Source organism: Chamaea fasciata, unplaced genomic scaffold (genome assembly GCF_029207755.1).
Source record: "Chamaea fasciata isolate MVZ Bird 193981 ecotype frontalis unplaced genomic scaffold, bChaFas1.0.hap1 SCAF_22, whole genome shotgun sequence".
Lineage (NCBI taxonomy): Eukaryota > Metazoa > Chordata > Aves > Passeriformes > Sylviidae > Chamaea > Chamaea fasciata.
In genome coordinates, this window is record NW_027094107.1 from 1,993,161 (window position 1) to 2,009,013 (window position 15,853).

The following is a 15,853-nucleotide window of genomic DNA, read 5'->3' on the forward strand; positions in this document are numbered from 1 at the left end:
CTCCGCTCGCTTTGCCAGCGAATCCAAAAAGCAGCTTTACTCCCTTATTGTTTTGTTCTCCTTTATTTTATTGTATTTTTCTTGCCATTGCAGGGCTGGAGGGGATGCATCTCTTGTGTCTGAGCATGCCCCAGAGCTCTCAGGGCGCCACAGCCTGGCTCTGGTGGCCACGGTGCTGCTGCTGAGCCTTGTGCTGGGTGCTGCCGTAAAATCAATAATTACCCCTCCCCCTTCCTTGGGAGAAGGAAGCTCTTTAGGATGATTGCAAACACTCCAAAAGTTGGGAAATCCCAGGAGGGAGCTTGTCTGGGCATCATCTGGTGCATGCCCATTATGTAATTACCGTCAATCTTTAATCACAGATGCTACTTTTCCATCGGAATCGAATCAGACGGAGCATGGGAGGCACAATCCTCACCGGAGGAGCTGTCATTAGATGTGTTCCCCACCTCGGTGGGCTCCAGGTTTATTCACTGAGCTCCCTCTGCTTTGCACAGGTTTTGTGCAGAAAACCCCTCCAGCTCCCTGGCAAACACCCACATCCCCCAAGAGCGAAGGATTTTGCCTCCCTTTCACACCCGGGATCTGCGGGTGGACAGGTTGAGGCCGGGATCTTGGAACAAAAGCTTTGTTTTGGTGCCTGATGTGAGATGACCAAGAGAAGGGCCTTTGGGGATGCCACTGGGCAGGGTGGCCACATGCCCTGGGGTCCCCAGCTCAGCTGCTCCCCAGGATGGGGCGATGGGTGGGTGCTCAGAGCAGCTTCCTTGGTTGCAGGCACTGTGGTAGGGTTGTTTCTCCTCCCTGAGAAGGGCCCTGGTGTTTGCCCGGGGCGAACCCCAACAAGTCAGCCCATGCACCGAGCGCCTGAGCTGCTGCAGAGCACGCGGGGCTGCCCGCCCCGGGAGAGGCAGCTGCTCTGCAGGGAATCCTGGAATGCTTGGGGTTGGAAGGGACTGCAAAGATCCAGGTCCAGCCTCACTGCCGTGGGCAGGGACACCTTCACTGCACCAGCCTGCTTAAACCCCCATCCAACCCAGCCGTGGCAAAGCAAGCAAAACCCATCACGAGCTGCTAAATCCAAACTCAGAGCCAAAAAAATCCCAAAGATGCGGAGGAGCGGGATTCGGTGAGCTCATCTCCCCCAGTGTGAGGTTTCGCAGAGCAGATTCTCCCCAAACCACGCTGCTGGCAGCACTGACCCCAAACACCCTCACCCGCTGGCCCTGTGGTGCCTGCACCGGGACACGGCGCCGGGACACGGCGCCGGGAGCTCCCGTGTGGCGCAATGCTCCTCTGCCTGCGCCCTGCGGGCTGGAGGAACGGGACATCCCCGAGCTGGAGCTCCCCTGGGGCATGCACAGGGGTGCTGGGGCTGCTGTCCTGCCACTGTGTCCTCTCGGTGACCCCACAAGAGGCCGGGAGGTTGCTCAGAGCACGCTGGGCTGCTCCTTGCACAGGGGCCAGCGTGGAATGGCACGGCACGGCACGGCATGGCACGGCACGGCATGGCACAGCTGCCAAGGATGCCCAAGATGAGTTCCAGCAAAACAACTCGCCACGGGCACAGGGCTGTGAGCCGGCAGCTCTTCCCGCGGGTTTTCCCCCGTGTTCCACCCCGCTCCAGCTCTCGAAGGACGTGCTGGGGACACAGAGCAAGCTCGTGCCTCGGGTCATTTTTAAAGGGATCTACAGCTAAAAGGGCAAGGGCCGCGGGAAAACCCTGCAAAGGCGCGGATGGAACGCGGGGTGTGTCCCGGGGGTGGCCGGAGCAGCGGCCGGAGCCCCGCAGCGCAGCGGGCAGGGCGTGCGGGCAGCGCCGCGTCCCGCCGGCCCCGGAGCTGGCAGGACCTGTTGTGCGAGGTGCCGGGGAGAGGCTGGAATGGCTCGGGCCTGCGAGCGTGTTGCAGCAATTCCCAGCACACGTCATGGGGGTTTTGCAACCGCCCCAACTGTCTCGGGGTGGATGCGCCGAGAGGGCCCGGGGAGAACCGAGCGCTCCGGGGCCCGCGGCGAGCTCGGGAACGCCCGGCGGGACAGCCGGGCACCGCTCCCGGCCATGGCACACACCTCTCCACCGGGCCCTTTTCTGCGGGGCTGAATGCCAAAGGGCAGCGTCTCCTCCCCTGGAAATCTCCCTGACCATCTCCTTCCTTCCCCAATAGGGAATAATCAAGCCTTTCGAGGAAGAGGAAGGGAAAACCCAACAAATCCCTGCTGTGATGGGTTCAGCAGCGTATTTGCACAGGTGCTGGACTGGTGTCCAGTCCCCCTGCTGCCCATTGCCGTGGAGATGCCGTGGGATGCACAGGCTGGAGGTCGTGGAGATCCAGGGAGAAGTGACTCCTCAGGGAAAACACCGGCTGCAAGATGTGGGTGCATGGCCTCTGTCCTGGCTGGGAAATTCTGGCATCCTCCTCCAAGCTCTGACCCACTCATGAGAAACCCCTGAAGGGTGATCATTCCAAAAAAAGTGAGTGGAAGAGACCGAGGCATTTGGTGACGTGCCAGAAAATTCTGTATGGCTCCCGGACAGCAGCCAGCAGTGGGCAGAACCCCAAAATGGACTCGGTGATCTTAGAGGCCTTTTCCAACCTATTCCCTGATTATGGAGCCAGGGTGGGGCCTCGTGTGTTTCCAGCAAGGGGGCACAGCTTGGGAAGTGCCCGTGGCATCACCCCAAATGCCACCAATGTCCCCACCAGCCACGTGTCACCTCCTCCAGCCACGCTGCCCCCCTGCTGCTGGCATGTGCCACGCTGGCTGAGGGCCCCGGCAGTGAATGGGATAAAACAGCAAAAGGCTGCTCTGGGCTCGTATTCAGACGCTGCCAAATCCTGCCAGACACAGCAGCAGTGCCACCATCGCACCGGGGTCACCCCCCTGTCAGCACGGCAGGAGCGGGGCTGGCTCGCTGCCCCCCAGGGAATTTCCCCCGTGCGCACTGTGGGATATAAAATCAGCCCTGGGAGGTGGAAACCCGGGTGATTCCTCCTTCCCCAAACAGGGAGCTCAGCTCCACACCCACCGATCCTGATGGTCCCCATCACACCACCAGATTTTTTGGAAGACTGATACTGGTGGGATGGGGTGATGGATGGTGCTGCCTCCTAAGTGGGATAATCCCTGTGGACAGACGTGTCTGGAGAAACTGGATAAGGAAGGAGGGAGCCAGAGGAGCTGCCCCAGGGACACGGGCAGGTGACAACGCCCACGTGAGCTATGCACAGCCAGCCCCTGGGCACTGAGCGAGGTCAGGGGTGCCTCCCAGCTACGGGGTTTGGCCCAACCTGATGGGTCAGGTCTATTTTGAGGTGCTGGATGAGAACCATCCTGGCTGATGGGTGCCTTCCAGCTGCTGAGGGGTTTTAAGGAAATTAAAAGGTGACTTGTCAAACTTGTGGATTTCTCTCCCCAAAACAGGAAATGAAATGGTTCCTTCGCCTTGCACTGCATCACAGCCCATTGTCACCTTGGGCCGCCACATCCATCCCAGCCCGGTGATCTGCAGCACTAACCCCTTCATCCTCCAATCCCTCCTCCTCCTCATCCTCCTCCTACTCCCAATCCAGTCTCAGTGATGGAGCTGCAACTCAGCACCTTCAAAGTTTAGCTTATCCAAACTTTGATCCAAACCCCACAAAGTGGAGGTGGTTTTGTTCATTTAGTTGCAGCTGAAAGGACCAAAAATCTCCAAACCAACTGCTCAACTCTGTGTTCCCCTTCTTCATAGGCCACGGTGAGGTCACAGGGGCTGCCACCACTCAAGGACAAATAGCCACCAGGAAATACAACCTCACATCTTCTTGGCTGGCCAGCAGAGGACACTTAAAAGTAAATTAAAACCCACTAAAATGGCAAACGTGCAGGCTGAGAGGGCCCCTGTAGTCTTGAAAAACAAGAACCTCCCTTAGAAACAGCACTCCGGCCTCCTAATAACCTTAATCGCTCCCGACAGCCCCAAGAACCAGGTTTAACAACATGACTGGGCTTTGTTTGCTTTTCAGGCTGCTTTATCTCACACGGCACCTTGCAATCAGCTCAGGCAAAACCCCAGTTACTCTAAAACACTCCCCCCTGTTTCCCTGTAGTCACAAACTCCAGCTCCCAAAACAGAGGCAGCTGAGCTGGGGCAGAGCCTGGTGCTGGCACACTGGCATCCCACCACGGAAAACCCCCAGGAAATCTGGGAAAGCTCTGTGCTGCCCTTTGTACTCCCCAGCTAGCAGGGCAAGGCAACAGAAACGTCTTTTTTTAATCTCTTTTTGCTGGATTTACATCCCCACCTGGGCTATGTAAATATCGTTTGTGTCAGTGCACCCCTCTGTGGGGTTAGAGGAGGGCTGGGAGCCCGGATGGATGTGGGAAAGGCCCCAGGAATGCTCAGGGGAGCACCCTTGGCCAATAAAGCTGTGAAACGGGGCCAGCAGAGCACCCTGGTAATTAGCTAAAGCTCCGAATCCTGCAGATTTGGGTTAGAAGGTGACAACCACAGTGGCACCTTCAGGACACGGGAGCTTCCCAAGTGCCGGCACTGGATGATGACCCCATCACCCCAGTTCGGTTGGGATCATTTCCAAGAGTGACCTCTTGCAATCAAAAGCAATGTGGCCAACAGGCTGAGGCAGGGGATTGTCCCCCTCCTCTGAAGGGCCTCCAAGAGAGCTGGACTGGGACAGGACAAGGAATGCCAGGAAGGAATTGCTCCCTGGGAGGGTAGGCAGGCCCTGGCACAGGGTGCCCAGAGCAGCTGTGGCTGCCCCTGGATCCCTGGCAGTGCCCAAGGCCAGGTTGGACAGGGCTTGGAGCAGCCTGGGACAGTGGGAGGTGTCCCTGCCCATGGCAGGGGGTGGAATGTTGTGATTTTCAAGGTTCCTTCCAACCCAAAGCACTCCGTGATTTACCCTCAACTTGGGATTTCTCTTCCCAGCTCCTAAAGCTCCAGCCATGCTCACCCACCCACAGAATCTTCTTCAGCCCAGAGAGGAGTCCAGGGCTTCTCCTCCCCCTCTTTCATATGACTGTTAACACTGAAATGCTTTATTTTCTCCAAAGAAAATACGCTTTGCTCTTTCTTACCAAGCCTTCCTTACACTGCTGGAGTTAACATAGCCTTCTCCACCTCTGCTCACCTGTCCTGAGGATGTGAAATCAGCACAAAGAAATTCCCCAGCAAAACAGATGGGAATTCAGGAATGAAGGTGACATCAGCCCCGCCTTGGCCTCAGGATCTGGTCGGTCAGGGGCTGTGATCCATGCACTATTCCAGCTTCCCTGAGCACAGGGAGCTCCAGCAGCCTCTGCTCCCTGCCTGGAGCCGGACCAAAGGGGGGAAGCTCTTCCCCAAATTCTCGCACACAGATCAGAGGATGCTGATGGACACAGGGTTGCACTCAGAGGAGCTGCAGCCAAACCAGAGCAGCTCCTCAGGCTGTCTCTCCGAATGCTTTCAGTTCCATTTCCAGGCACCAAAACATTAAATATTAAGCGAAGAGAGTTAATCTATACCTGGGATATTGACACAAAGCGGAGGAGGGGAGAAGAAAAAGATAAATAGATCTTTTTAAAAAAGAAAAAACAAGATCTGTGTGCCTCTGCAGGCTGTCCCACTGAGGCTTTCCAGACCTTGGGCACAGCCACAAGGATGTGTTTGGAGGAACAAGAGGCTCCTAGAAATGTCACTGTCCTGGCTCTGCCCAGGTAGCTGGAGCACCCTCTGAGACCCTTGGGTGGCTCCTTGGCTGAGAGCACAGCCCTGGTCAGGGACAAGGTCACCTTGCGGTCCCCTCTCCCAGGGCTGGGGCAGCATCCAAGCGGTGGCAGAGCAGACACTGATGTAAGAAGATTAATGGCCAGTTAATGCTCACACCAGGACCGTGCTGCCACTCAAAAGGGCTTTTGCAGCTGGGGAAGATGAGGCTGCTGGGATGGCTCATCCGGCCCTTGGCTCAGTGTCAGCCCTCGCTGTGCCACCAGCACTGGAACAGCCACGGATCCCTCAGCACCGGAATGAGCCTTGTACAACCCGAGGGAAACGTCACCACTCATCTCCCAGCAAACACCCTCAAGCATCACTCAACACCTCTCCAACAAAGCTGGATTTTTTTTTCCTGGCCAAGTGCTCACATGTATATTATTCTTTTTTTTATTATTATTATTTTTTTTTATTCCGGCCTCAGCATTCCTCCACTCCCCCCAGAAGAAAACAAACGCACAGAGAGCACAGAATGTGCCTCGCACGGGCCCCGGTGCAGGCGTCCCGCGGGGCAGGGCCACGCGGTGGTCGCAGCAGCCCGCCCGCCCCAGCCCGCCGTGCTTGTTGACATAGGCAGCACAGTATATTTCTTTAAAGACAGGAGCCTATGCATTCGATGCATCGCTGCCACGGGGTTTGTTTTCAAAGCCTGACCCCAGACCTGAACTCCACGGATCCTGCGTTTCTCAAGATCAAACGCGAGAAAACGTGACCAATGCAAACAAGAAATAAACCTTGATAATTATAGCCGGGGCGGCTATTGTTTAGTGCTGACTAGCACCCGCTTTAGCATAAACAGAACCCTATTTTTAAAGGGATGCCGGACCAGCTGACAGCATTACTGCCCATTTTGCCTCCAAACCCCCTGTGTGATACAAACCCACCTTCCCTGAGACCTGGAGGTGGTTTAAGAGCGGAGACAAAAGGCTGAGCCGTGCCCACAGCCATACTGGATGCCGCTGTGGGAGCGGGGAGCGGATCCTCGTCCTCCCAACCTGCTCCCTGTTGGCGGGGGATGAGGGGCTCCCTGGGGCCCGGCTGTTGCTTGCAGCTGGCGGCCTCGGAGTGACGTGGGAGGACAAACAGACAGCGCCGGTCTTTTCAGGAAGGCCATATCACTTAGCGCTTGGAAAAGGAGCTACGATATTTTCCTGATTATGTTTGCACGCAAACGAGCGCCGCGGGGAAATTATGCAACGCCGAGCGGGGAGGGGTGGGAGCGAGGGAGGAAGGGCTGGAGGGGGGCCCCGGGCTGCACCCCGCTGCCCTCAGCCCCTGCCAGTGCAGCTGCAGCCCCCGAGGTGCTGCAGATGGGCTCCGTCACGGCCGCGCCACAACCTCGGAGCCACGGGCTCGGCAGGAGTTATTAACGGCCTCTTCATTAAGCGCCCGGACCCAAATGCATATATTCGTCACCCAGGCAATTTAATTACCCAGCCTGGGTTCACCTCGCACACCCACACACCTTTCTTTTTCGAGGCCTCTCTGTGGTCATGGCCTTAAATAAATAGATGGCAGAAGCAAGAGGCAGATGCTGACTCCTACAACCTCCGTCTTGGGCACGGAGCCTTTAAACCACCAGAACTTGCAGCATTTAATTTCTTTTGTTACGGCTTCTACCTTTAGAGCCCTGCCTTAGGCTTTCTAGATACAATCACAGGCAGCAGGAAACAGAGAGCTACACTATGAGCTTCCTGGGCATCACACGCTCACACACACAACACACACACTCCCGGCCCATCAATCACCCTAATTACAGCTGGCCACACGTCCGCAGCTCGCTGTGGCACTCCGTTAGTACCCGTAATTACATGGTCGCATCGTTTCCCTGGTCAGAGTATCAGGGAGTTAATTTGGGATTGTAGATGCAGTGGATCCCGTAATGAAATCCATCCTGGCGCGCTCCCCGCCGCACTCGCCGGCCATGCGCCAGCTGAGGGAGGGAGTGCGGGCAGTGCTGGTCCCCAAAACAAGGCTTGGAGGTCCCTACACACCCCCGGCACTCATCCTTCCCCAGCACACTCCTCGTTCCGGGCTGCTGCCCGTGTCCCATCCAGAGCCAGGACAGCACCACAAGCAGGTTCCCTCAGCGTCAAGTGTTTGTCTCCACCTGGCAGATGAGAGCAAGGTGGGCCACGGGTGTCCATCACAGGGATACGATCCTCCAGGGGGGATAGCAGGACCTGGGACAAGGCTGGGCCTCCCAGCACCGGTGTCCAGCCGGGACCACCACGCCGGCAGGCTGGTGGACTCTGCCAAGTCTACTTCAACAGCAGGGTCTTTGGCAGCAAGAAACATCCCTTTTCTCCAAGTTAACCCTACCCAGTGTGCATCCCGGCCGGGCCTGTCGGTCCTACCAAAACACGCAGCTGGGTGCAGCCCCTGGATCTGGCTTTTCAGGGATGTTTAGTGCTGGGGACCCCGCGCCGCCCTCGCAGTGACGGCGCGGGCGGCGCTGCCAGCCCTGCCCCGTGCCGGCTGTCCCACTGAATGGACACGGCTCGCAGCGAGCGTGGCAGCCGGGCAGATGCTCTCCTGCAGCCACCCCCGGCCAGCAGGGCAGCCAGACAGAAAGCTTGAAACCCCGTAAAATAGAACAATAATAAAGAAAACTAGAGGGGGTGGATCACACCCAGCAGCTGATTCACCAACGCTGCTCTGCTTTACCCCAAGACACACCGGCAGGACAAGCCGAGGGTGTGTTTTTTCAGCCGAATTACTTTTAATTGAGTACATCGGAGCTTAGAAACACATGATGCCGTCGGAGATAAATATAGCCACAGCTACGAGGATAGAGGGGGCAGGGAGCAATCGAGGTTCAACACAGCCGAGAAGGAGCTTCCAGCTCCGGGAGGCAGCGCCGGCCGCGCCGCCGCACCTTTCCCCGTTCCGCTCGGGCATCTCCGCTCCGCTCGGGCACCCCCCGCACGCCCCGCCCGGCCCGGGGAGGGGGCCGCGGAGCCCGTACCTGTTTTAAACTCAAGCGCCGGGTCCTTCTCCCCCTCGCCCAGGTCGCTCTGCAGCATCATGTAGAGGATCCCGAAGGAGTTGTGGATGCCGAAGATGGAGCCGTTGCACCAGGCGGCGGCGAAGACCACCACCCAGCCGAAGCCGCCTTCGGGGGGCTGGAAGGGCGCGGCGACCCCGCTCTGTCCTTGCTCAGCCGCGGCCCCGGCCCCGGCCCCGGCCCCGGCCCCGGCCCCGGCCCCGGGCTCGCTCTCGCCCGCCGCCGCCGCCGGCACCTTCTCGTCGCGTTGCGCCATCGCGGCCGCGCTCCGGCCGCCGCCCGCCGCCCGACTGCCCCGCAGCCGGTCCCACATGCCCGCCGCCCCCCCCGGCCGGCCCCCCCGCCCGCCCCCTCCTGCCGCAGCCTCACTCCCCGCCTCCCCTCCGCCGCCTCCATCCTCCTCCTCCTCCTCCATCGCGCCGCTCGGCCCCCGCGTCCCTACCTGCGGCGGGGGCCGCCCGCCCGCCCGCGCCCCCCTCCCGTTCCCCCCGCGGCGCTCAAAGGCGGCCCCGGGCCCGGCCGCGGCCCCGCATCGCCCGCCGAGCCTCCGCGCCGCCCCCGCCGCCGCATCCTGCAGCGGGCCCGGCCCGGGGCGGGCCCCCGCCAGCGCCGCCCCCGCGGGGCCCGGGGGGCGGCAGGAGCCACGGGGGAGCCGCCGCTGCCCCCCGGCCCCGCACGGTGCCCCGGCCGCGGGACATCCCCGGGAAGCGGCCCCGGGGGTCTCTCCGGCCCGGCGGGGGATGCTGCCGCTCCCCGGGCCCCGCGACGGAGCCCCCGGAGCCGCCCGAGCAGGTGGCGAACGGCGGGCGAGGGGATGAGTTTCCTTCCGCGCCGGGCATCCCGGTGGGGTTTTTGGCGTGCCCTACCCCGGGAAGTTTGGAGAGCGTTTGTGTGACACCAACCCGCCTTCTGGCCGGGGGAAGCTGCCGACATCACCCCGGCAGCGGGGCTGTCCCCAGCTGTCACCCCACGCTGCCTTCTCCGGGCGGGATGGCAGCGGCCACCCAAACCCAAGGATTTTGGAAGCTGATCCCTCGCCTCTGCCTCGTTTTGCAGCAAGCTCTGCCTTTTCTCTTCTTTCAATAAATAATTACAAACCCACCAATATATTAAAGCTTGTCTTTTCACACGCTGAAGGTATTTACACTTTCATATATGCCAAGTCTGAGTTATTATTCTTTCTTTTCCCTAATGGCTGTGTCAGTGTCAGATTCCTATCAGAGTAAAATAATACATCCCAACCTCCCGCTGCTCTTTCTTTACCTCCAGGGATATTAATTACAGGGCAGGGTGCGGAGCCGGCAGGGAGGCGGCGGCAGGGCCGCACCATCTCCCTGCCTCTCCCGCAGCCGGAGCAGCACCCGGCCACGGGCTGCGGCTTGGGAAGGCTTTTGTCTGCGTGCTGCGGCTCGCCGGCCTTGGAGAACCGCTCTGGGACGCGGCCACAGCCAGGAAAACCTCTCCTCGGCCTTCCCGCCGGCAAATCACTGCCAGCTCCATCGCCATCCGCTTCCTCCCGGGCAGAGGATGAGGAGCAGTGGCTGTGGCTGGCTCTGAGCAGCCTCCGAGAGCGATGGCGAGACCCGAGCCGCGGGGATGCGCCGATGGGGAACGCGGTCTCCTCCCCTCGCCTTCCCTCCCGGGCGCCGCGCCGGTGGATGAGCCCAAATCCCCCCTCGCCCGATGGCGTGCCCGGCGGGAACGCCACGCTCAGGTCAGCCTCGCTGCTGGAGGAACTGCATTTTTATTTCCCTTCCTCTCTGGTGGAGTCTCCTCCCCGGATCCCCATCTCCACAGCGCGGCCGGGGGAGGCTTGGGAGCTTTGGAAGCATCTTCCACTGCCCTCTGCCGACACAACGAGCAGCTGAATTTTAATATCCACACCACCAGAGAGAAGGCTGAGGTTCCCGGCCTGCTGGTTTTATTTCGTTAAGCCCCTGCAAGCTGAGAGAGAAGGGGTCTGGGGTACCCCGGGTGGTGCGCTGGGAAGCTGCCCCCCAAAACTCTCCACGGCAGCAAAGCAAGACTAGATTAAAAACAGCAGTGAGAGAGGTGGGAAAGCCCTTTGCCACAGAAAACACCATATTACGGAGACTTCTTCCCTCTGGAGCTGCAGAAGGCTCTCACAGAATGAGAAACAGGCGGTTAATATTCCTTGGACCTTGAGCCAGACACAAAAGCAAGGGAGCAGCATCTCTCCTGGATGTTGGCTGGCTCTATTGTGCCTGGACAGAGCATTTTTTCACCCAGGCATCACTGGGCTGGACTGGACCAGGGAGATCAGGGAGTAAAATCACAGAAGGGACTGAAAAAGCAGGGGTTAAAAGTCTGGGCTGGGTGAGATGATGGAGGTTTCATCGGGGAGGGAGATGCAGCCTGGGAAGCTCTGGGAAACCCAGGCAGCAACAGCTCAGCCTGCTGCAAGAACATGGAGCATCCCACCCAGAGGCTCTGCAGCTTCATAACCACAAGATGAAAGAAACACCGAGGGAAACCAGATAAAGCTGCTCTTCTCCCTTGAACTCAATGCTGAAACACTCTTCTGTGTCTGCCACATGGTTTTCCTCAAAGCCCTGAGCCCGCCAGCTTGCTGAGGGCTGCAGTGGATGGCAGCAGCACCTCCAGGCTCTCCAGATCCACATCTGGCATCCCCGGGGAGCTGGCAGGGAGCACCTCGTGTCACAGCCACCCGGCCACCGGGGCAGAGCGTGGCTGTCAGCAGCGTGTGCTTGGCTCCAAACCGTGGTGCCAGAGCCTCTGCCAAAGGGATTGGCTCCTGCTCAAAGTGTGTGCCTGCTTTTGCAGAAGGGGAGGAGGGATGGAAATGTCTGTGCAAACACCTTGGGAAGTGTTATAGGAGGACGTGGCTTTGGAGAATGCAAATTCCCAACGGCTTCGCAACCTGGCTTGGTGTTAGTGACACGGGGACACGTAGGGGTGTCCTGAGGACAAAACCTCACTGACAGCATCTGCTGCAGGCCCAAAAGCTCTGGGAAAATATCTCTAGTGGTGAGCAGCTCCCGGCAGAGACATTCACGTGCTGGGCACAGCCCCTTCCTGTCATTAACAATGCTCCTTTCTTTCCACTGGAGTTGTAGTTGAGGCAGCTGCTACATCTGGCCTGGCAGAGACGCTGCCCCAGAGAAAAGCGTAGCTCGGGGGCGGCCTCAGGGAGGTGGCAGGACTCACTCCGTGGCAGGGAGGCTGGAAGGCAGCATGTGGAGCCCAAGGCTTGTCCAGGGAGAAGGAAGAGAGAGGACCAGCACACTGCAACATCCTTCCTCTGCCTGGCCTTCCCAATGTTTGGGATCAAAAGTACCAGAGGTGGCATTTCCCACCTTTTTAGCAAAGACTAAAGTCGATTCTACTTAGCTTGGCTGAAAAATGAGGCAACTTTAAAGTGCTGGTGTGAGCAGTGCTGGTTTTCAGGGCACCACGTGCCACCAAACCCCACATTTGGCTTCATTTTGGCAGTGGAAATCACAGCCACAGCAGTGGCTCCAGGCTGGGTGAGGAACATGGTGCTGCTCAGACCCTGCTGCCCTACCTGATTTTTCATACAGTTGAGCAAACCCACGATTTCTGGCCCAAACAGAGGGACAGGGTGGATCTGTGTTGTATTAAAGGGCTTCTGGAGCCACAGAGCTGCCTGCTCACCTGCACCCATCCAGCTGCACAGGTGTGGAGGATATTTTCTGACTGTGCCTCACTGGTTTTCCATATTTCCTTTGAAATTGGAGCTGGAAGGGCACGTTCCTGTGGGGAAGTGGAAGTTCCTGCCCAGCCCCACCAACCCCAGCCACGACTCAGCCCCAGCTGTGCCCCGTAACCCCGCAGGACCCGGGCGCGAGGTGCCAGAGACGCTTTGCTGATGGGAACAGCTCGAGCCGGCACACAAAGGAGGCAAGGATCCAGCTGTAAATTAATATTTTATGGAACACCAAGAAAAATCAGAGAGGCTAATTACAGTGATAATCATCGTGGCCCAGAGGCATTTCCATGGAAGTCAGGAATTACCCGGGATTACCTCAGCAGCCCGCGCGGGAGGCGAGCGCGTGCGGCGGGGCCACGGCACCCGCCACCTCCTCCTGTGCCAGCTGGGGCTCCACAACCCAAAACAGAGGGCTTTGGCAGCCTCCTGGCATCCCACCCCAGTACACAGCCTTTGGCAGGTTGGGATGGATGGATGGAGGGGTGGTGGGGTTTGGGGCGGGCTGCTCACCTGGGCCTCACTGTGCCTGTTTGTCCGCAGTGTCACTGATGTGGGACCCGTGGTTGACCTCAAGCTGCTCAAAACCCCGAGGGGTTCAGGGAATCACTGGTAGAAAGTTTGTGGATGTGCCCCCAGGATAAGTTTTTCCTATGGTTCATTAATTTACTGTTATTAACTGATATTTGCATGGTTTATCCAGTGACAGAATGAATTCCCTTGGGAAAGGGTGAATTCCCCTTCAGCTCCTCACTTTGGAGGGTGGGGGCACTGCCCAGCTCCGGCATGGCACAAAGTTGGCTCATGGCAAGCCTGGAACATCTCCAGGAGCTGCATGGTCAGGGGTTCTGCAGGCTCCTGTCCCACAGCCCAGGGCAAAGCCAGCACAGACACCTCCAGGGGGAGCGGCCTGGGGAGCAGAGAAGTCTTGGTGCAGCTGGTTTGTGACCCCAAGCTCGAGCAGAGGACACTGCTGCTCTGACACTCAGGAAAAACTCGGGTAAAACCCCTCGTGTGCTGTGCACAGAGCTGGGAAGAGCCTGGGCTGAGGCTGGCTCTGGGCTGAGGGTGCTGAAATGCTCAGATCTGTGGGCGCCGCTGTCTGCACCCTTCCCTCACCCTACCAAGCTGTGTGGGTCACCCCGGGCACGCTGCTTGTGCCCCCCAAGCCCAGGTGTGAGAGTGCCCAAGAGCACCCAGGAATACAGGAGATGGCCTGGGGTCTCCAGGGTTGAGGCCTGGGGCAGCTGTGACACCCTTTGGGTTTGCTCCTGGCAGTTTGAGTGTTTGTGTTGAGCTGAGCTGCACGTGGCAGCACTGAGAGCTGCTCTGAGCACAGGCCGGGGGTCACCGGGGGCTGCAGGCAGGAGAGGACAGCTCTGTCCTGGGGCACAGCACAGGGGCTGCCCACCCCTCCTATCCCAGCGTGAGTCCTCCAAACCTCTGCCCGCTGCTGCAGCTGTGACAGTCCTGGGAGCAGCATCGGCCTCCTCGCCCTGAGCGGCTGCACTTCTGCCTCCGTTTGGGTCACGGGAAACTTTCACTTCGTTTTTGGAGATGAGAACAGCTCTGGTAGCACCAGCACAGGGACAGGACAGCTGACCAAGGCAGCCCGGGATGAATGTGGAATATCCAGCCTGAGTGTGCTGTGCTGTGCTGGCTGCTCAGGGAAGGGGACACTGGGGACACGGGCAGGAGGGATGGGAGTGAGGGTGCGGCAGCTGGGGCTGGTGTGGGCTGCAGAGCTGCCCGAGCTCCTCCGGGCACCGCAGAGCTGCTCTTACCTCTGCCTGCAAAAGGGCTCCGGGCTGGGACACAGCCTTGTGCCAGACCCCGAGGTCCAGCCTAGTGAGCGCTCAGGAGATGGCAGCTGTCCCTTTCGGGATCCCCTCGCCCTTCATCCCTGCCGGTTTTCTGTTCCTGACGAGCGCCGGGAGCTGCGCTGGGAGCAGCAGCCTGATGTGCTGGGAGCGAGGAGCTTTCCCCGCTGCCTGCACGCTGCTGGATGCGGCTCCTTCCTGACAAACACGGCTTAATCCCGCCCTGGAGCGCTCCGTAAAGAAATCAAAGCGTGAGTCATCTCCCTCCAAACCTCAAACCGTGTCACAGATTATCCCTCATGCTGCTGAAGTTCTTTCTTCTCCCCCACACGCCCCAGTGCAAGGGGAAGCGAACACGTTTCCCACATCGCAGCTCCCGCGCAGCCCAAACCACCTGTCTCTCCTGCCTCACTCTGCCCTCTAGTAGCGGCTGCATTTACAGCAGTCGGAGAATCATGGAACCGGGGAAATGTTTAGGGTGGAAAAGCCTTCATCGAGTCCAGCCATTCCCAGGGCGCTGCCAAACCCAGCATTAACCCGTGACCCCGAGTGCCACATCTACACATCCTTTAAATCCCCCCAGGGACGGGCACTCCACCACTGCCCTGGGCAGCTGTGCCAGGGCTGGACAGCCTCTGCAGTGAAGAAATTTTCCTTAATAACCAATCTAAACCTCCCCTGGGCCAGCCTGAGGCTGTTCCCTCTCCCCCTGTCCCTGTTCCCTGGGAGCAGAGCCCGACCCCCCCGGCTGTCCCCTCCTGTCAGGGAGCTGTGCAGAGCCACAAGGTCCCCCCCGAGCCTCCTTTTCTCCAGGCTGAGCCCCTTCCCCAGCTCCCTCAGCCTCTCCTGGGGCTCCAGCCCATTCCCAGCTCCATTCCCCTCTCTGGACACGCTCCAGCCCCTCAATGTCTTTCTTGGGGGGCCCAGAACTGCCCCCAGGAGCTGAGGTTCTGTTTCTGTGAGTGCCTTGCTCACCATTAGCCTCCAGCCCAGAATGCCCCTTGGCTGGGCAGGGGCAAGGCCAGGGATTTGAGGAAGGGCTGTGGGGTCACTGGAGCCTGCCCTGGCTCTGCTGGCATCCTTGGCACGGACATGCAGCTGCCATGGGCACAGCTGTGTGGTTTTCCTGCACTCTCAGCCCCTGAAGGAGCCATTCACGTCACTCCTTAGCCAGCCTGCAAAATCCCTGCCAGTCCCTGGGGCTGGAGTGTGGGCACAGCCTGGAATGGGTTTGGCGTGGGCTGGGAAGGGCAGAGCCCCGAGGTGGGGTCTGGTGGAAGGTGTCCCTGCCCTTGGCAGGGGGGTTGGAATTGGGTGGTCTTTAAGGTCACTCCCAACCCAATCCATTTTGGGACTCTGGGACTCCCAGGCTTGGATTTTGTTAGACCCCCAAACAGATGAGGCTCCTGCAGTGTTTGCACTCACCGTGGTGCAGTGCTGCCACTGGGGCACAGAATCATGGCATGTCTTAGGCTGGAGGGCACCTTTAAAGGGCTTCTAGTCCTACCCCTGCCATGGGCAGGGACACATCCCACCACCCCAGGCTGCTCCAAGCCCCAATG

At 59.3% G+C, this 15,853-nt stretch overlaps 1 protein-coding gene across 1 annotated transcript in view; it reads right to left on the minus strand.

The window, feature by feature from the left end:
- SLC16A2 (solute carrier family 16 member 2) overlaps positions 1–9,075 on the minus strand; it is a 35,358-nt gene extending 26,283 nt beyond the window's left edge. The window contains exon 1 of the mRNA XM_066202367.1: positions 8,724–9,075. Coding sequence (XP_066058464.1) covers positions 8,724–9,075 — 352 coding nt within the window. The remainder of the gene's footprint in view (positions 1–8,723) is intronic.
- Between the last annotated feature and the right edge of the window lie 6,778 nt (positions 9,076–15,853).